Source organism: Erythrolamprus reginae, chromosome 3 (genome assembly GCF_031021105.1).
Source record: "Erythrolamprus reginae isolate rEryReg1 chromosome 3, rEryReg1.hap1, whole genome shotgun sequence".
Lineage (NCBI taxonomy): Eukaryota > Metazoa > Chordata > Lepidosauria > Squamata > Dipsadidae > Erythrolamprus > Erythrolamprus reginae.
In genome coordinates this window covers 119,970,430-119,991,092 of record NC_091952.1, presented here as the reverse complement: position 1 = coordinate 119,991,092, position 20,663 = coordinate 119,970,430, and the positions used below count along the sequence as shown (strand labels likewise).

Here is a 20,663-nt window from a genome sequence, read left to right as displayed (position 1 = left end):
CCCCAGAAAGAAGACTCAACCTACCCAATTTCAATGCCTCTGTAGAAGTGTAGAAAATTGTAGAGAGATTCATTTCCTCTTGACTCAAATAGAACATGGGGCTGGAAGATAAAAATAGCCAGTGGACTTTTCCTACAGGAAGCAACTGTCCAAAGATTTAAATCTTTTCATCTGCTGTGGTTCTTCAAAGAGCAGGAGTTTGTTATGCAAGTATCCCTAGACCAAAGCATACCAGACCATTTGGAGGCTATAGATTAAGCCATAGGATTTGAGTGAATTAAAACTTATCTTGAAATTGACAAAGTCTTTGGATATTTGAGTATTTTCAATGTACTCTACATTTCATACTTTGTAGAAGTGTATTACTGTGGTTTATTGTACTTTTACTGGGGGGAAAGGGAAGAGAAAAGTGGCTTGGGAGAAGAGAAAGAATTTATATGTTTTGGACCAAATGACAAAGTATTATTTTTGACTGATTGATTTAAAGCATTTATATAGTTGCCCATATTCTGGGTGGCTCCCAATCAAAGTTAAAACAACTTATCAAACTGTATTAAAGTTATAAAATGAAACAAATTAAAAACAATAACAGTATTTAAACAGCAAGCAAAGTAGTGAAGGAAGGACCTGGAAAATCCTACTTGGAAAAGAAACAATGGCAACAGATGCAAGCCAGAGGGAAAAGGGTTAGGACCAGAGGTGGGTTCTAACTTACCTCACCGCTGGTTTGGTTCCTTCTGTGCCACATGGGTATGCGCTCATTGCCTGCCGTGCAAACGCAGTACCGAAAACCAAGCTTCTGCGCATGTGCAGAAGCAAAAAACAGCTTCTGCGCATGCACAGAAGCCAAAAACAAGATGGCGGCACTTATGCCATCACCATTAAAGCTGCTTCGGGGCATAGCCAACCAGGGATCACTTACATTTCAGCAAGCGGGATGAAATTCCCGCTACCGGTTCTATAGAACCGGTCCGAACTGAGAGCAACCCACCTCTGGCTGGGACTACACTTTTGGATGCTCTCATACCTGAGGCCCTATTTAGGGACACAGCATGTCACCAATTCACTTTTAAAATGGGCCACGACGCAATGCAATTTTACACACATTGTTGCTACAGTGAAATCTCACTTCAATTTTGAATACAAAGTGGTGATAGAACAATGATTAAATCTGGAATGGAACTAATGGAATAACTAGTTTGCTAGTCATTATATTTTCTTGGTATAGGTAAAACTGGTAAGTACAATACCTTTAACTACTACAAAAGCTGTTCTGATCTACTGGATTTGTAATATGACAATTTACAACAGCCAAAAAAAATGATTTTGAAGAGAGGCAAGTGGAAAACTCTGCTCTTTTATTATCCTGGACATTTCCATCTTTTTAATCAATCCACATATATACCCACCACCATCCCACAGTCCTGAAGCTTCTCTAAGGGTTGGGTGGAGAAAATTAAAGCCTGAGGGCAATGTTAATGCTCTTTCTTTGGTTTCCTTTAAGTCAAATCTAATAAGCCACCCATTCTAAAAATTAAAGGCACATAACATAAATTGTGTTGTTTTATCTGTGTTTATTGTCAGTGTCTTCAACTTCATGGTTAGTGGACAGCAAATGTCCTGAATGCTCAACCTGGTAGGTAGGTAGGTAGGTAGGTAGGTAGATAAATTCAGCCACAGCCAACTGTCCCTATTCTTGAAAGCAGGCATGATTTTCAGAGGCTGTGAAGGCCCTGCAAGAATGGGGAGTGGGCAGCCTTTGTATCCTCCAGGAATCATGTGAGAGGGTCATGCTCTTGCAAGGCCTCTGGAGGCTCTAAAAATGGTGGAAGAAGAACGGGCTGTGCTTTCATATTGGTTTAGGAGGTTGCAGAAGAGCCAGGGGTGGGCTACTGCCCGGGTGGGAGTAGCGAAAATGGAGCCAAGGGTGGGCTCCTGCCCAAACGCAGTGGGGTAGCGAAAATGGAGCTCCACTCCAGAGCACCCAATTTGCACTGAAAAATGTTGAAAGAAAATGCAGGGCGTCCTGCATAAGCTACGCCCACACTGTGGTAGTACAAATTTTGGTAGCATTCTCTGAACAACAAGGAAGGCCTCAGGCAATCCAGAAAAACCTCAGGTAGGCCTCAGAGGCTGGTGAATAGAAAGACAACATTGCCTGAACATAAGCAAAGCATAACAGATCCTGGGGAGTGCAGGGGGCAATGGCAGCATTCCCCACAGCTCACGTACTGTGTAAGGTGGCCTTTTTGGTAGCAGCAGGGCCAAAATTATCCAGGTTTCTTCTTCAGGCCCAGCCTTGCCGCTGCCCCTGCCAATGGTCAGCCTAAATTGGGTGTGGGGAGAGATAGAGGATTGTTTCTTTTGTGAGGAGGTGATACTCAGGTAGAATCAAGTTTTCTGCATTCTTGAAATGCCACACCCAAGAGGTTCACCATCACTGTCCCACACGTACTTATTTGCAAAGATGTAGGATTTTAGCATTGAAAGCATGAAAGCTTAAATGAAGGCCCCTGTAAAAACAGCCCAAAATAAAACACCACATAAGACAACTTATAAAGCCAGACAATATTTGATTTTAAGACTATAGTTTTGAGAACACAGAGAACAAAAATCTGGATACATTCTCCTTTTGTTGGATGATCTAAACCTAAGTCAGATTTAAATGAATGCCATTTCTCAAATACTGTATGGAATTGATACATATAATTGTTTTTTTTTTTTTGTTGTTCTTTTACTTTCCAGCTTCGTCTGCTGGTTGAACTTCTATGGCCGGTTTCTTTATTTCTTGTCTTAGTGTGGCTGAGGAAAGTTACTCCAGTCTATCACAAACATGAATGTAAGAGTGTGTTATTTTTATTTTATTCATTTATTTATTTGTCGAACAAGTCCACGGAGAGGGGCGGCATACAAATCCAATAAATAAATAAAATAAATAAAGTATAGGATTGTAGTTTGTATAAGCATAACATAAGTAGAAAATAATGATAAAAGAAAAAAAATAGAACAGTAGGACAGGGACGGTAGGCACTATGGGGCGCTTATGCACGCCCCTTACAAACCTCTTAGAAAAGGGGACAGGTCAAATGTAGACAATCTGATGTTAAAGATTTGGGGTTTGGGGGAAAACCCCCCACAGAGTAAGGTAATGTATTCAAGGCATTGATTACTCTATTGCTAAAGTCATATTTTCTGCAATCTAGTTTGGAGCGGTTTACGTTAAGTTTGAATCTATTATGCTGAATGTGTATGATTGTATAGTTAGGGATTTTACTATGTTATTAATGTTTTTTAAATTGATTTTATTTTTCTGCTATTGGATTTGTAATGCATTGTATCACTATTATGTTGTGAGCCGCCCCGAGTCTTTGCAGAGGGGTGACATACAAATCTAATAAATATAAATATATGTGCTCGTGTGTTGTTGCGGTTGAAGGTGAAGTAGTCACCAACAGGAAGGACATTTTATTATTTATTATTTATTATTTATTTTTATTAATCAGATTGGTATGCCGCCCCTCTCCGCAGACTCAGGGCGGCTAACAGCAATAATAATAGAATGTAAACAAATCTAATATTTAAGTTAATTTAAAACCCCAATTTAGAAACCAATCATACATACTGACATACCATGCATACATTTTATAAGCCTAGGGGGAGGGAAAGTCTCAATTCCCCCATGCCTGACGACAGAGGTGGGTTTTAAGGAGCTTACGAAAGGCAAGGAGGGTGGGAGCAACTCTGATATCTGGCGAGAGTTGGTTACAAAGGGTCGGGGCTGCCACAGAGAAGGCTCTTCCCCTGAGTCCCGCCAAACGACATTGTTTAGTTGATGGGACCCGGAGAAGGCCAACTATGTGGGACCTAACTGGTCGCTGGAATTTGTGCGGCAGAAGGCGGTCCCGGAGATATTCTGGTCCGGTGCCATGAAGGGCTTTTGGTATATGTTTTTATGAACTACTGTTAGATCGGATCAGAGACGATTTATATTCATTTTTTAAAAAGAAAGGATAGGCTCCTTCTTGGCGAAATTTAAATCAAATCAAAAGTAACTGGGTATCCAGACGATGTTAGGTTTCTATTTAACTGGTTGAACAGAATCTGGTATTTTCAGTTAAGAAGGAAGTAGGAGATCAATGCCTCTGCTATTCTCAATCTCAAATTTAAATTTGAAGGGGGGAAGGGAAATCAAGGGTTGACCAGCCTTTGACTCTCCAGATGGAAAAAGGATAGGAGATGATATCATTCAGAAAGCATTTCCCTGCTTGATTTGTTGCTGTCTGGGGGATTCATGAAGATGTGAACATAATGACATTTCCAATTTAGGTCATACTTTACTCCCAGTCTTAACCTGGCCATGCCATGGTTCACTCCTCACTTCTTCCCAAGTCCATATGAATCTTATCTTAATTTCTGTTTTCCTCACAATGCTCTTTCTTAGGCAGATAAACAGAGGCATGCAAATACTATATTGCTTCAGAAATGCCCTTCTTCCAGCTACTCTAGGTTGTGGAAACCCCCAAAATCATCCCACCCACCGCCAGTCCCTTAATAGATGTATATGCATCCCCTTGTGTTTACGGTACATACTGAAGGAAAAACAAATCTTTTAGCTGAAAAAGCAGCAGTTACAAAGAAACGATGCCTAAAACACGATCTAAGTATTGCCCACAAGATCATATGCTGCAACGTCCTGCCTGTCAATGACTACTTCAGCTTCAACCACAACAACACAAGAGCACGCAACAGATTCAAACTTAATATTAACCGTTCCAAATTTGACTGTAAAAATATGACTTTAGCAATCGAGTTGTCAAAGCGTGAAACTCATTACTGGACTCAGTAGTGTCAACCCCTAACCCCCAACATTTTTCCCTTAGACTATCCATGATTCACCTCTCCAGGTTCCTAAGAGGTCAGTAAGGGGCATACATAAGTGCACCAGTGTGCCTTCCATCCCTGTCCAATTGTCTCTCCTTTATCTCATATATCTTTTCTTCCTTTCATGTATCTTCTCTATTTTTATATCTTTTCTTCTATCCTTTTCTTTATATATATTACTACATGTCTATTCTCTTCAATATGTATTGTGTATTGGACAAATAAATAAATGGCTGGAAAGACATTAGACTACTATTTTTCTGTTGCAGTTAGACACTGCTTTCCTCGCAAGCTTACTATGGCGATAAAATGATTAAAATAAAATAACTGAGATCCAGTGTAAGGGACATATGGGTTCTAGTCCATCCTCATGGAATAACTTTGGGGTAGTGACCATCTCTCAGCCCAATCTACTTTGCATATTTGTTGTTATGAGGAAAAATTGGAGGAAGCACCATATATACCTTTTTGGGCTCCGCATGTAAATCCAATAAAATAAATAGAATAGAATAGAATTTTATTGGCCAAGTGTGATTGGACACACAAGAAATTTGCCTTGGTGCATATGTTTTCAGTGCAGGCAGAGGGTGTTACTTACTGCCACTACTGATGCAATACATGTGCAGCTTTGGTTCGCTGGTATGCACACACATGTGCTTCCCAGTTAGAGTTTTCTTCTGCGCATGCAGAGGAAGCAAAATCTTGTGAGAGGACGCGTGTGTGAGAGAGATTTTGGCAATTTTTTGACTCATGCAGTACACAGGTCCTCAATGGACGGCAAGTTGGTCTCAATTGTTTTTTCTGCAGTTCAGATTATCCTCTGAAATCTGTGTCTGTCTTGTTGGGTTGCAGAACCAAACCAGACATTTATAGAGGTGCAGATGACAGACTCAATGATTCCTGTAGAATTATATCAGAAGCTCCTTGGACAGTTTGAGCTTTCTGAGTTGGTGCAGAAAGAACATTCTTTGTTGTGCTTTTTTGATGATGTTTTTGATGTTCAGTGTCCATTTTAGAACTTGTGATATTTATTTATTTATTATTTATTAATTGGACTTATATGCTGCCCCTCTCTGTGGACTCGGGGCGGCTCACAACGTTCCGATAAAAGATAGAATATAAAACATTCCTAAGCCAATTAATAGAATAATTACTTTTAAAAATGTGTCTTAAAAACTAGTCATTTAAAAACAAACAATCACATCCATACTGTCACATTCAATAAATTTACTGGGCAGAGGCTGGGGTCCAGTGACCCCAAGCCTGCCGACATAGGTGCGTTTTCAAGTTCTTACAGAAGGCAAGGAGGGTGGGGGCAGTGCGAATCTCTGGGGGGAGTTGATTCCAGAGGGCCGGCCCCCCCACAGAGAAGGCTCTTCCCCTAGGGCCCACCAAACGACATTGTTTAGTTGAATGGACCTGGAGAAAGCCAACTCTGTGGGACTTGACCGGGCGGTGGGATTCGGTGATATGGTAGAATCTACCGGTAGAAATTTGAAGGTCTCTACTATTGATACTGTGTTGTCTCATATTGTAAGAGGTGGAAGCATGGGAGGGTTTTGAGTGTGTTCAGTACCTGATTGTTCCGGTAAAGTTTCAGTTTAAGTCAAATTGAATATAGTTTATATCTTGTCACCCCCATGCCCCCAAAGCAAAAATTGCTTGTATAAATGAAACACTTTCACTGCAAGTGGCTTTGATGATCAATGCTAATGTTGTAAGCTGCCCCGAGTCCACAGAGAGGGGCAGCATATAAGTCCAATAAATAAATAAATAATGTTTCATGACATGTGTTTGTTTCTTATATGAAGGTCACTTTCCAAATAAAGCAATGCCTTCTGCAGGAACTCTGCCATGGTTACAGGGCATCTTTTGTAATGTGAATAACCCATGTTTCAAAAACCCCACTCGTGGAGAATCTCCAGGTGTCATCTCCAACTATAATAATTCCATGTAAGTAAGTAAAGGATCTCCTTGTCTTTTAGGCAGGAGGAGAAAAGATTCACATGTGGTACACTACGATATTTTAAATATTATGTACCCTATAACCTAGCTCTGTGTTTCACATGTCAGTGAATAAAAGCAAGGATAGACTTCACATGTATTTTAGTTTTAATTCTTACTTTTCCAGATAGAAGTGACATCCACGTAAGATCTGTCCTTCATCTAAATATTATTTAAATATATAATATCCAATATTATTTCTTTGTTCGTTGATTTCCAAACTTTAGCATATCCATTTAATTTATTTCATTGTGTTAATTTTGCGTGTGTTTACCATTTTAAATGAAATTATTCTATCTACTTGCTTCTTTTCTTCATCTCTCTTTCACTCTTATTAAGAAATGCACTAAACAATAATCTACCCACTAAGAACACTCCCACCAGCACTGATGGGACAAGCCATCATTTATAAACAGAGAGAAAACTGACTGAGGGTTTAGAAATAGGATGGATGGATGGATGGATCAATCAATCAATCAATCAATCAATAAGAATGATCAATGAGTTCCAAAAAGCAAATATGAGGAGAGGAAACAAATTTTACCTTAGTCATATTCTCTGCAGATTGAGCATGACTGATTTCTACAACATAGCCTTAAGTAACTTTTACTTCTCTACTATTGTTCATTTCAGTTTAGCAAGAGTATATCAAGATGCTCAAGAGGTATTGCTTGAAATCAACGAAAGAGACTTGGGTAGATTCTGGGAAGAACTACGAACTATGACCCAGTTTATGGAAACAATGAGGACCAACCCTGAGAAGTTTGCAGGTAACTGTTGATTCTGTCCCCTTTCCTCCCCCTTCAAAATACCAGAGGATTACATTAAATAGGAGAGAAAACTCCCTTGAGAATTAAGATCATATTGGTTATGTTGACTTCTGGCAACAAAACAAATGGACCTGTACCAAAAGGGAAAAAAAGAAAATACTTAAAATATCTCCAACATACAAACAACCCATGGTTTCTCTAAGATTTCTAAAATAGGGACAGAATTAAATTTGGCCAGTTTAAAACCAAACGTCTCCCTCTGTGATGCTGCCTATAACCACTGTCTCTTTTACATTAAGAGATAAAGAGAATCAAAAGCTAAAGAACAGGGCTTGGTCTCAGAATTATGCGGTACTTTGCGTAATGTCAACTTTAATCATGGGGAAATTCTGGAATATAGGAATAAGAATTCCTTAGTCCATAGTATTTAATTTACGATGGCAATCATTCACCATTGCTACTGGTAAATGATGAAAATGAAATGGTTCTCATTACTTTCTATGTGAGTTTAAGGACATTTCTTTCCCCCCAGTAGTTAAATAGTACAGTGCTTTGAATTGTGCTTAAGTTATTCAAAGGAACAAACTTAGTGAAATTTCAAATAATTAAGCCACAGCAGGTGGTTCCATTTGATTAATGAGAGATCTACTTTATTTAGCATAATGATTAATCCAGCTTTGGTCATGAGAAACTAATTGGGAGGATTCAGGGCTCCCTACAAGGCAGGATCTAAAGTGACTGCAACTTTCTTTGGGCAAATAAACCGGAGAAAGAGATTCCAAAACTATTTATTCTTAAGTGACTGAAACCCACCCACACTAGCCCAGTAACCAGGAACAACAAAACACTTGAGCTTTGAAGTTCACAGCACCAGGCCTTTGAAACTTTTGGGTCATCCTTTGAAATCTTGGGTCTGCATCGTTGTAGCATGCCAACTCTTTTCAGTATGCAGAAAAATAAATAAGTGTGTTCCAAATGCCAAGCCTCTTGTGTAATGTGCAATACAACTGTCATTTCACATTCAGATATTGTTCTTGAAGCCTTCAATGCTGCTTGCTGTTAAATGAAGGCAATTCTTTTTGAAGAGTGTTTCCCAAACCTCTGGAATGTCTCATTGTAGGTAGTTTCAATTTATGACCATAATTGAGCTCCAAATTTTTGTTGCTAAGCAAGAATGTTTGTTAAATGAACGTTGCCCCATTTGATGACCTTTCTTGTTGCTTAGAAAATCTGCACATTGACAAAATTTCCATCTGTAAATTACAAAAGGCCCCACAGCTTGGATCCACACATCTGCTACACCAATACATTATAACATTCTGGGTTCTTGGAAAGGACTCAATGCATATGAAGGTCAATACCAGCTAAACAACACCCAGCTGTGATTTCTCATTGTTATGTATATAATATTGATGTAGGTTGAATCACATTTTTGTATTTATATAGTGTGGTTTTTTTTTTTTTAAGAGTTGAAAGATATTCTCATGCATAGTTTCACATTTGTCAGACAATTCACAATCCTGTTATATATCCCAGTATCTTCATCTTCCATAAAGGTAGGAATGGGCTGAATTTGTGTGGCTTTGTGGTTTGCATAAAAATGCACTTTGAAAAATAGCTGGATTTGTTTTTGTGTTGATGTTTGTTTAAATGATGTGTTCTTTTTTAATGTATAAAATTCAATAAAACTTTTTTTAAAAAAAACACTTTGCTAGGTCAATACTTAAGAGCTTTCTTTTTCTTTTTTCTTTTGCTTAGGAAGAGGAATACGAATCCAGGATATCTTGAAAGACGGAGAGAATTTAACCAAGTTTCTGCTTGAAGATGCAGGCCTTCCTGATACTGTGGTCTACCACCTAATTAATGCCATAGTGCGACCTGAACAAGTAAGTTGATGGGCTTCTGAAAAACAGGAAGAAGCTTTTGTGTTATGTGGGTTCAGATATTTACAGCCTTTCCCCTCTGTTTGTGTCCAACAATATTTTTGTTAATAAATAGAACTTAAAGTACTGGTATAATACTATAAAACAAAATTAGGCAATAATCTAATTCATTGAATACCACCTGCTTTAAGTGTGAACACAAAGAGAAATTGTTTTAGCCACACCTTGACTATGAGTTGCTCAGAACAAATATAACACAATCATAATCAAAAGCTTTGAAACCTGCTTTAGTCTGTAATTTTGCATCCAGATGTCTGGTCAGTACTTAGTGATGTTTTGATGGGGAGAAACCTTCTACTGGGCCAGGAATGATTCTACTGCCACTCCTTTTAATTTGTTTTCTTTAATGGATGAGGGTGGACGGAAGGCAAAGCAACGAAACAGGGTTTACTGCTCATTTCCCCCCATGAGTAAGGAGATTTTGAGAAGTTTGCTTTCACAGATGCATTGAAGCTCGTGGAAACTTTAACGTTTCCGTTTTGTTTTGTGGAAATATTTTTTCCCCACAAAAATTTCTGGTATGTTGCTGTTTTTCAACAGAACTGTGAATGCAAGCAGAACCAGATCATTCCTTAAATAGAGGGCAGAAGCACTAGAGCAGAAGCACTCCAATCATTACATGCCTATTTACTGCTCATTCTTAAGCGGTAACGTGATTTGGTCTGCAAAAAGTGAGAGGACCTCTAGGGTGGCAGGAAAAAGAAGATACATATATAAAACTCTGACTTTGGGGTCTAGTGGTCTTCTGGATTTTTGAAATCCAGGTGTGTGTCAGTCTTGTGAGGTAGACAGGACAGAAAGTTGTTAGCCGCCCGAGTCTGCGGAGAGGGGCGGCATACAAATCCAATAAACAAAAACAAAACATAAACAAGCTTGCCCAGGTGAACTAGTTTATTAACAGAATGTTGCACGTTAGTAGGTACATTTCTTCCAGTTGCCTTTACAAACCAAGAAACTGGGGAGTTTCCCTTTTGAGATGTTTGCTATGCCCACATTCCTGCTGTGGGTTAAGTTGTCCCCTACCGAAACGTTATCCTAGCTTTGGCTTTCCCCCTCTGTCTCCCAAGGTCATTCCCACATATCATTACATCATGGCCCAGACCATTCCTTTCTCTTGGAGAACAAAGTTATGTGCATCTTGAACGGTCTCATAAACCAGTTGGCATTTGGTATGATGGACGAGCTAACCAGATGGACAATTGAATGGGAAAGGAGGCACTTTCGTGTCTTTCAGCTCAAGCAGTAAAACGCCTTGATCTGGCCCTGAATGGATACCAAATTTTTCAGTAGGAGAAATGCTAGAATTCACAATCCTCGCTCTTCATGTCAGCAGGACAGAGGTGAAAGGGCATTGCTGGGCATTGTCTCAGGTGAATTGACTGGGTCCTTGAAAGATAGATCTCCTGTCTTGAATTCACACCAAACAATAGCTGTTTTGTTTTCTTCTTTTTAATTCTTTTGCTAGAGAAGTGCAGCCCCTGGTTATTCTGTGCCCATCTTCTCCTCATAGTTGACTTGTGTGTGACTCGGGCCTTGGCTCTTGTGTGGCTGGGGAACTGGGAAAGGAATGTGGGGCAAATAATTGAGGTCTGCTGAAACAGATCTGTGGAACTAAAGCCTTTCTTACGAAGGAGAAGAGAAAGACAGGGGCTGAATGGCACAATTCCTCTTTATATATTTTTCTTTGTTGTTGTTGTTATATAATGCTCAGAAGTGGGAAGTGCGTGTGGTTATTTATGGCCAGCAGGAGATGGAATTAATGAGCCTGCCTTTCACTCTGTTAGTTATTTTTCCCCCAAATTGTAGGTGGTTTGTGTGACTTTTGTTGAACTGTTCATCTGATTGGATTCTGACTGGTGCTGTAGGAAACTCCCTAGCAGCTCTTTTATTTGTGCAGAAGGGAGAGAAAAAAAGTTCTGTGTAACGTGAACGTTAGTGGCAGCCTATGCCAGCCTAAACTGGTCCAGTAAATAACATTTGATTTTTTACTCTTAAAAAAATAATACAAGTAGGTACATGGCTAATTCACTTTGAAAAAAAAATACCCATTTGAGCCCCTCTGATCCTATTTAAAAATACAGTGTTCCCTCGATTTTCCCAGGGGATGCGTTCCGAGACCGCCCGCAAAAGTTGAATTTCCGCGAAGTAGATATGCGGAAGTAAATACACTATTTTTGGCTATGAACAGTATCACAAGCCTCCCCTTAACACTTTAAACCCATAAATTGCAATTTCCCATTTCCTTAGCAACCATTTAGATTATTACTCACCATGTTTCTTTATTAAAGTTTATTTAAAAAAATATTTATTAAAGGTGGACGAAAGTTTGGTGATGATATATGATGTCATTGGGCAGGAAAAACCGTGGTATAGGGGGAAAAACCGCAAATAATTTTTTAATTAATATTTTTGAAAAACCGTGATATAGACTTTTCACGAAGTTCGAACCCGCGAAAATCGAGGGAACACTGTATTTTGAAAATATTTGAAATGGTGATGCATGTAAAAAGTGAAGGGCTACCAAAATTTTTACTACCACACTGTGGTCGTGGCTTATGCAGGACACCCTGCATTTTCTTTCAACATCTTTCAGTGCAAATTGGGTGCTCTGGGGTGGAGCTCCATTTTCACTACCACTCTGTGTTCCACCCACCCACCCCATCCACCCCGCCGTCTAGGCAATAGCTCACCCCTGCATGTAAGACAGCTTCATTGAAATCCTATCTCCCTGTTATGAAGAATTTAGTCTCAGTTATCCTTTTAAGTGCTGTGCTATATCAGAATCTGAATACAGGTAGTCCTCCGCTTACAACAATTCAGTTAGTGACCGTTGAAAGTTACAACAGCACTGAAAAAAAATGATTTATGACTGTTTTTCCTGGTTATGATCAGAGGCGGATTCTGCACGCGCAGAAGCAAAATCTCACTGGGACGTGCTCATGCGCACGCAGCAGAAGCAAAGCTGCACATGCAGCTCAATTTTTGCTACCCGTGCACTGTCCTTATCCATACCGGTTGTAACCCAATACTGGTTATGACCAGGGAAAGCCTGCCATCTTCTGCGCTACCGGTGCACCCTCTGAAGCCGTTGTGGGCACACACATAGAATAGAATAGAATAGAATAGAATTTTTATTGGCCAAGTGTGATTGGACACACAAGGAATTTGTCTTGGTGCATATGCTCTCAACGTACATAAAATAAAATATACATTTGTCAAGAATCATGTGATACAACACTTAATGATTGTCATAGGGGTCAAATAAGCAATGAAGAAGCAATATTAATAAAAATCTTCGGATATAAGCAACAAGTTACAGTCATACAGTCAACATGGGAGGAAAAGGGTGATAGGAATGATGAGAAAAACTAGTAGAATAGAAGTGCAGATTTAGTAGAAAGTCTGACATGCCCAGTGTGCATGCGTTTGCCCATCAGCGCAATATTTCATTTCTGTGCATGCGCAGCAAACGAAAACGCATGCAAAATGCAGAAGCAAAAATCACCGAAAATTGCCAAAATCTCGCTCATGCAAGCATTTTCACACACAATTTTTCCTGCTGCGTATGAGCAGAAATGAAATCTCATGCGAGGGCACAGGGGCACATGTCAGGGGTGCATTCATCCCCAAAATCGCTACTGGAATGGAACACCTTACTGTTACGGTAGCAGGCCTTCATTGGTTATGACCTTTGTAGCATTCCCTATGATCGTGTGAACAAAATTTTGATGCTTGGCATCCGATTCATATTTATGACCATTATTGTATCCCAAGTTCATGTGGTCCCATTTTGCAACCTTCTGACAGGCCACATTAATGGGGAAATCAGATTCACTTAAACAACTGGGTTACTAACTAATCAACTGTAGTGATCCACTCAGTGATGGCAGGAGTCGGAACGGTCGGAAATGCCATTCCGCTGGTGGAAACAGAGCGCATAGGCTCGCTCTATTGCCGCCAAGTGTGCACGCGCCATGCATGCGCAACTGGCACGATTGCAGTTTTAAAAATGCTGGTTTTTTCTGCTACCACGCATGCGCGGAAACAAAAAAAATTGGCAGTTTTTGCCCAAATCTCGTTGCCGGAAGGACGTCCCCGCGAGATTTTGGCTGCTGCTCATGCGCAGCAGCTGAATCTCGCTGTGGCGCCTAGAACGGCAGCTGGGGCCAACAACAACATCGACTTGCCTGAACTCCGGCTGCGGGGCTTGGTTTCTGCTCTCCCCGCCACAGGCAAATGCCTGCATCACGGAGAAAACAAAACAAGCTGCACGGCTGGAGCTTGGGGCTGCACAGCTTGCTCCCCATGCTGCATGACATCTTCCTCCCCGCACCGCATGCAAGCACCATCCATAGAAAAAGGTAAGGCAGCTGGCAGGCGGGGAAGCGCTCGGGCCATGAGTAGAAGAGCCACCGTTCATGGCAGGGGAGGCGGCCGGCGGGCAAACGGGGAAGGCAGGTGGGGGGGATTTCTTGCCTGCGTTTCACTGTTTTCGGCTTTTTTGCTTCTGAACATTCTTGGAAGAAAAAAGCCGGAAATCACGTGTCCTTTTTTTTCTTCTCCCCACTAAAACCCCCCCCATACATCATATAGGTAAACATACTGTATATCATGTACTAGATATCAATAATACTACTTAGTTTCATATCTATTACTTTCGGTATATGTCATTTGCACAGATTGTTTCATTCTCCAATTAATTTTTCCTCTTTGTGGATTCTAAAGTATCAAATTTATTAGATCCTCTGATTCTTATTTTTTTTTAACTGAGATTTTATCTGGGAACATGTAACTTGTTGCGTATATCCTAAGATTTTTATTAATATTGCTTCTTCATTGCTTATTTGACCCCTATGACAATCATTAAGTGTTGTACCACATGATTCTTGACAAATGTATATTTTATTTTATGTACGTTGAGGGCATATGCACCAAGACAAATTCCTTGTGTGTCCAATCACACTTGGCCAATAAAAATTCTATTCTATTCTGTATGCATTGCAACTCTCTCTCTCTCTGCTTGAAAAATAGGCATCTTATTGTGGATGGTTAACCCAAAGTGCATGGTTCCTCCACAGAACAGACTTTGCCATTGTCATGGGATGTTCTGAGGCTTCTTTGCCACGGCTAGCAATATATCCTGTTTCCTCTTCCACTGTCATTCTAAGGAAACTATGAAAAAAGAATGGATAGTCCTAGCAATGCTATTTACAAGTGTTTCAGTTTTCTGTAAAGAACTACACACAGCTGAAGGGCTGACCTCGTGAGCACCCTGGGAGCTCAGGAAATGACACACACTCACACATAAAAGCTCAGCCTAATCTGGAGGCCAGCTAACTGAGAAAATATTTTGTTTCTCCTCTCAAAAGCGCTTGCTGAACAATGGCACGCCGATAAAATTACTGGAATTTGTTTCCCAACTGCTGCTTTCAGGTTACAAGAGAGATAACGGAGCTGTTTCTGACTCATAGGAAAAGCTGGGCTGCAAAGGAAAAAAAACCAGATGGGTAGTTGAAAGAAGAACTTTTTTTGAATTGGGGCTTCATTTAAAGTTCTATTGTAGAAATGGCATTTAATGACAAGCAAATCAATATTAATACTCTGTTTCACCAAGGTGAAACACTTTGTTGTATACTCTGTAGTAATACTCTGTAGTACTATTACTCTGAGTATTATGTAGCAATAATACATTTTAGGTATTATTATATATTATGTATAATACTCTGAGTATTATGTAATAATAATAATGCTCTGAGTATTATATAGTAATATTCTGTAATATTATCTGTAGTAATACTCTGTAGTATCATCACCTAACCCCGAAAACTTTACCCTTAGTCTATCCACTGTTGACCTCTCCTGATTCCTAAGAGGTCACTAAGGGGCTTGCATAAGTGCACCAGCATGCCTTCCGTCCCCTGTCCTAATGTTTCACTCTTACTAGTATCATGTATATAAATATTATTATATCTCTGCATACCAGCAATATGTACTTGACAAAACAAAATAAATAAACAAATAAAATCAATATTAAATCCTCTATTGTCCCTGGTTCCATAAAGAATATCCATAGAATAATATTTAGACTCATATTTTTGTTTCCACGTTTGTACTACAAAATATTTTGAAATGTACCACAACATCTACAAATCACAAAACAAAAATGTTCAAGACAACTTAGTAATTTTAGGTTGAACACATCCTTATTGTGCCCGTATTTTCTTGGCAGCAATATGGATTCTGTTTCTTACTTCTTCTGGGAAGTATTTTAGACATCCTAATCCACTCTACTGCCCTGGGATTTTGGGTTGTCTCCCATCCAACTAATAAGAGGATCTTTTCCTAGCGGCAAATTCATTTCTTGATAAGAATCTAAAATACTTGCCTGCAAGACAACTGTGGTACTATTCTAACTTTGGATGGTAACTGCATTAGTCATTATCTTTCAAGCATCAGTTTCTACTGACAAGATTGTGAAGTTTGATTTCTTTATCAGAGGTGAAAATAACAATATCCGTATTATTCTGCCACATTTTCTATATTCTTGTAGAAATGTGACATGGGATAAAATCTTAGTTTCTGATAAGGTTAAAAATGAACAGCATTGGACAGGATTCCATTTTTCACATTGACTTACATTGCATGATGACTGCTCTCACATAGGGAGGTGAATCTAGGTCAGTTAGAGCAATAAACTACCAGTAAAGTGTTATCTACTTCAAGATGAGAGAAAAAGATATCTTAAAGTACAGGTAGTCCCCAGCTGAAGAACAAGTTTTGTTCCCAAGTTTTGTCCTTAAGTCAAATTAGTAGTAAACTGGATATTGTAGTACTGTGTAATGAACTTGAATGACTATGTATTTAACTTGCTTTTGCTATAATAAGCCCTGTTCTTAATTATGAGCTGTCTGTCTGTCTGTCTATCTAATCTGTCCATCCGTCCGTCCGTCCATCCATCCATCCATCCATCCATCCATCCATCCATCTATCCATCCATCCATCCATCCATCCATCCAATTTCTATAGCCACCCAGGGCAGGACAGCTTACAATTAAAAAATACATTACAGTCAAAATACTGAAAACTTTTTAAAAGAATAAAAACAATGGAAACATCCAAAAAATATATACATAGCAGCCAAGATTTTTGGTTGAACTATTCTAATCTCCCAAGATAGGACTTTCCATAGAGCAGGGCTTTCTCTGCAGTGGCCTCTGCTCCAGGGGTGAAATGCTCCTAGTTCACTCGTGCCTGTCAGTTGTCAAGGAGCTGGTCGTGAGGGGAGTGCGAGGCTCTGCTCACCCACCTGGTTCTTTTACCCTCTGTGCATGCACAGAACACTTTGCGTATGCGCCGAGGGTAAAAAAAACCCAAATGGGTGGCATCCAGGTGGGTGGGCGGAGCCTCACACTCCCTTTGTAACTGGCTCTTCAATGAACAGGCACCAGCGAACCGGGAGCATCTGCAGCATGGCCAATCTGCTAGGCGTGACTGGAGAGAGAGAGAGAGAGAGAGAGTCTTGACAAAAAAGCAATCCCTCAGGTAAAATGTTGAACTTTGTATCTTGTTTGGACTTCTATCTCCTCTCATCTGCTTTCGCTGCAGTTTGTGACCATGTATCTGCCAATACAGTCTTCCCATGTTTTCGAGCTCTCTTTTTGTATACAGTGATCCCCCGATTATCGCGAGGGTTCCGTTCCAAGACCCCTCGCGATAATCGATTTTTCGCGATGTAGTGGTGCGGAAGTAAAAACACCATCTGCGCATGCGCGCCCCTTTTTCCATGGCCGCGCATGCGCAGATGGTGTTTTTACTTCCGCACCTGGGAAGATCCAGCAGCTGAGGAGCCGCCTGCCTGCCCGCTTGTCCGCCGCTTTTCAGCTTGTCCGCCGCTTGTCCGCTTGTCCGCCCGCCGCTTTTCCGCCCGCCGCTTGTCTGCCGCTTTTCCGCTTGTCCGGCCGCTTGTCCGTTTGTCCGGCTGCCGCTTGTCCGCCGCTCTAGGAGTTGAAGACCCAGGGAAGGTTCCTTCGGCCGCCCACCAGCTGATCTGCTCGGCAGCACAGTAGCAGCGAGGAGCCGAAGATGGAGTTTCCCCGTTGCCCACGCAGATCAGCTAGTGGGCGGCCGAAGGAACCTTCCCTGGGTGCCGCCCGCCGCTCGAGAGCAAGAGGGGGAGAGATAGAGAAAGAGAGAGAAGGAAAGAAAGAGATGAGAGAGGGAGGAAGAGAGTGTGAGAGAGGAAGAAGCAAGATAGAGAAAGAGAGAGAGAAAGAAAGATGAGAAAGGAAGGGAGTGACGTCATCGAGTGACGTCATCGGGTGGAAAAATCGCGAAATAGCATTTCGCAAAGATCGAGATCGCGAAACTCGGGGGATCACTGTATTTTAAAATACAGTGGTACCTCTACTTAAGAACACCTCTACTTAACAACTTTTCTAGATAAAAACCGGGTGTTCAAGATTTTTTTGCCTCTTCTTAAGAACCATTTTCTACTTAAGAACCTGAGCCTGGAAAAATTTCCCAGGAAATTTGAGAGCGGCACGAAGGCCTGGCCAGTTTCCTGCCATTCCCCTGCCATTCCCCCTGTGTTTCTCTCTCTGGTGCAGTTTATGGGAGGCAGCCTCACGCCGGGTGTATGGGAGGCGCGTGTTCCTCCTCGTCGCCTCAGAGTCCCTCTCTTAAAATTTTGCATTTTTAAAATTCCCCTCACCTCACTTTCTGTCCTCCACCTCTTCTTCCTCCTCCTCCTCCCACCCAAATTCCGAGCTTTTATTTCTTTCCTAATGGGTTTGCACGCATTATTTGCTTTTACATTGATTCCTATGGGAAAAATTGCTTCTACTTACAAACCTTTCTACTTAAGAACCTGGTCACGGAACGAATTAAGTTCTTAAGTAGAGGTACCACTGTATTGCATTAAAAAAATTTTTTTTAAAAAATGGGAAGCTAGTATGTTGCAAATGAACACATTGGCGTTCAATATAACATGCATTTCCAACCATGCCTCTTTGCACCACAGAGACCTCCTGAGGCATTTTTGGATGATACGGTAATAAAAACAATGGGTGACTACAATTTGTGTTTTGTCCACAGTTTGCCTTTGGTGTCCCAGACTTGACTTTGAAAGATATAGCTTGCAGCCAGAACTTGCTGAATCGTTTTATTATCTTCCGGAATCCACGTGGCTTTCAGGCTGTGCGTAGTGCCATGTGTGCCCTTTCCCAAGAGAACTTGCAAAAGGTTGAAGACTCCTTATATGCAAATGTGGACTTCTTTAAGCTTTTCCATTTGGTAAGTTCCAGCCAAAAGGCTTATCTTTTTACTAAGGGGAATGACGGTGGGGTAGGGTACTTTTTGTTTACACCAAGTTCAACAAAGTAAATTGTTCTTAGGTGACGAAATAAAATAAATAAAGTAATGATATAGTTATGGCACGACAGGGTCAGAAGCATAATCAGGAACTATAGAGTCCTGCCAGAGAAACTTCAATTGAAGAACAAAGGGGGGGGGGGAAGAGATTAGAGGACTTCTATATTCTATTGCAGGGGTGGGTCCCTCCCAGTTCGGGCCCGATCACCTGAACCATTAACGACCTGCTGGTGATGTGATGATGGCATCATGGATTAGGTTTGGTTGGTGCCATTCTATAGGTGCTGCCATCTTTTGGGGGGGAATTTTTACTGAAGGTTTTTTACTGTTTTGAAGGTTTTTCCTGTTCTGTTGCTTGAAAAAGGGCCCTCCCACCCACCCCAGAGTTTAAATTGATCTTTATTCCTTCACCCCAAGCACAGCTGATCAGCTCTTCAGCTGTGTTTTGGGCCAATTCCAGCTACTGATCATGCAAGGAACCCAAATTGCACGAGGAAATGCGCGTACACACGCAAAAAGCATGAGTATACATGCAAAATGTTGCAATGCGAACCGGTGGTGAAGGTAAGTGGAACCCACCCCTGGTCAGAAGCATAATCAGGAAGTATAGACTCGTGGCAGCCATGCCAGAGAAACCTCAATTAAAGAACAAAGTGGTGGGGGGGAATAATGACATTAGAGGACTTCTATATTCTATTCCATTGCCCACAAACAAACTAATTGAATCTACATACTTTATTTCAGCCAAAAGAGAAAAGACTTTGGGCAGCTGGTAGAATAGTGCCAACTTATGGCAACTTTTTCTTTTAATATAAATGGTCAACATTTCTCTGAATTTGGATCCTTGTATTGCCAGAAAGGCTATGTAACAAAGGCATATAGCACAGGTGTGGAATCCCAAAATTTACTGGTTTTTAAAAAATGTTTAGGAAAACATGCTGTCATAACTAACTAAAACACTTAATTGCTTTATTCATTCATTCATTCATTTGGATTTATATGTCACCCTCTCTGAGGACTCGGGGCGGCTTACAACATATAGTTCTGTGGTGTATGTATGATTTGATTTTATAAATACAATGGTACCTCAAGATACGAACCCCTCGTCTTACGAACAACCCGAGATACGAACCCGGGGTTCAGAAAATTTTTGCCTCTTCTTACGAACTTTTTTCGTCTTACGAACGCCAAACCCGAACTTCCGGATTCGGCGTTCGAGAGGCTGCTGGGAAGCCCCCCGGCTGTTTTAAAAGGTGACAGCCGGGCGGCGGGGCTTCCCAGCGGCCTCCCGAACGCCGTTTGGCAAAAGTTCGGGTTCGGGAGGCCGCTGGGAAGCCGCAGGATGACAGGCAGGGGAAGCGGCGTGGAGCAATGGGAAGCTGAAGCCGCCGGCGGTTTGAGCCTCCCTTTGCCCCACGCTGCTTTGCCCTGCCTGTTGTCCTGGGCGAAGTGCTGGGGGGAGGGAGTCAGGAAGGTCCTCCTGCTCCCCCCCCAGCCAGGGCGGAGCAGCGTGGAGCAAAGGGAGGCTGAAACCGCCGGCGGCTTCAGCTTCCCATTGCTCCCCGGGTGGCGGCAGACCGCCTTTGTATTTTTGGCTGGGGGGGGAAGCAGGAGGCGCAGGATCGGGCCGCCGGCGGGCATGGGGTGAGGCAGCAGGTCAGCATCCTGGGCGGGCGGGCAGCGGGCGAGGAGGCGG

The 20,663-nt window shown here is 41.3% G+C and overlaps 1 protein-coding gene across 1 annotated transcript in view; it reads left to right on the top strand.

Moving 5' to 3' along the window:
• The window catches only part of ABCA4 (ATP binding cassette subfamily A member 4), a 193,023-nt gene that overhangs the window by 8,904 nt on the left and 163,456 nt on the right, over positions 1–20,663 (top strand). Inside the window, exons 3-7 of the mRNA XM_070746513.1 lie at positions 2,746–2,839; positions 6,693–6,834; positions 7,519–7,655; positions 9,414–9,541; positions 18,692–18,889. Of these exons, the coding sequence (XP_070602614.1) occupies positions 2,746–2,839; positions 6,693–6,834; positions 7,519–7,655; positions 9,414–9,541; positions 18,692–18,889 (699 nt within the window). The remainder of the gene's footprint in view (positions 1–2,745; positions 2,840–6,692; positions 6,835–7,518; positions 7,656–9,413; positions 9,542–18,691; positions 18,890–20,663) is intronic.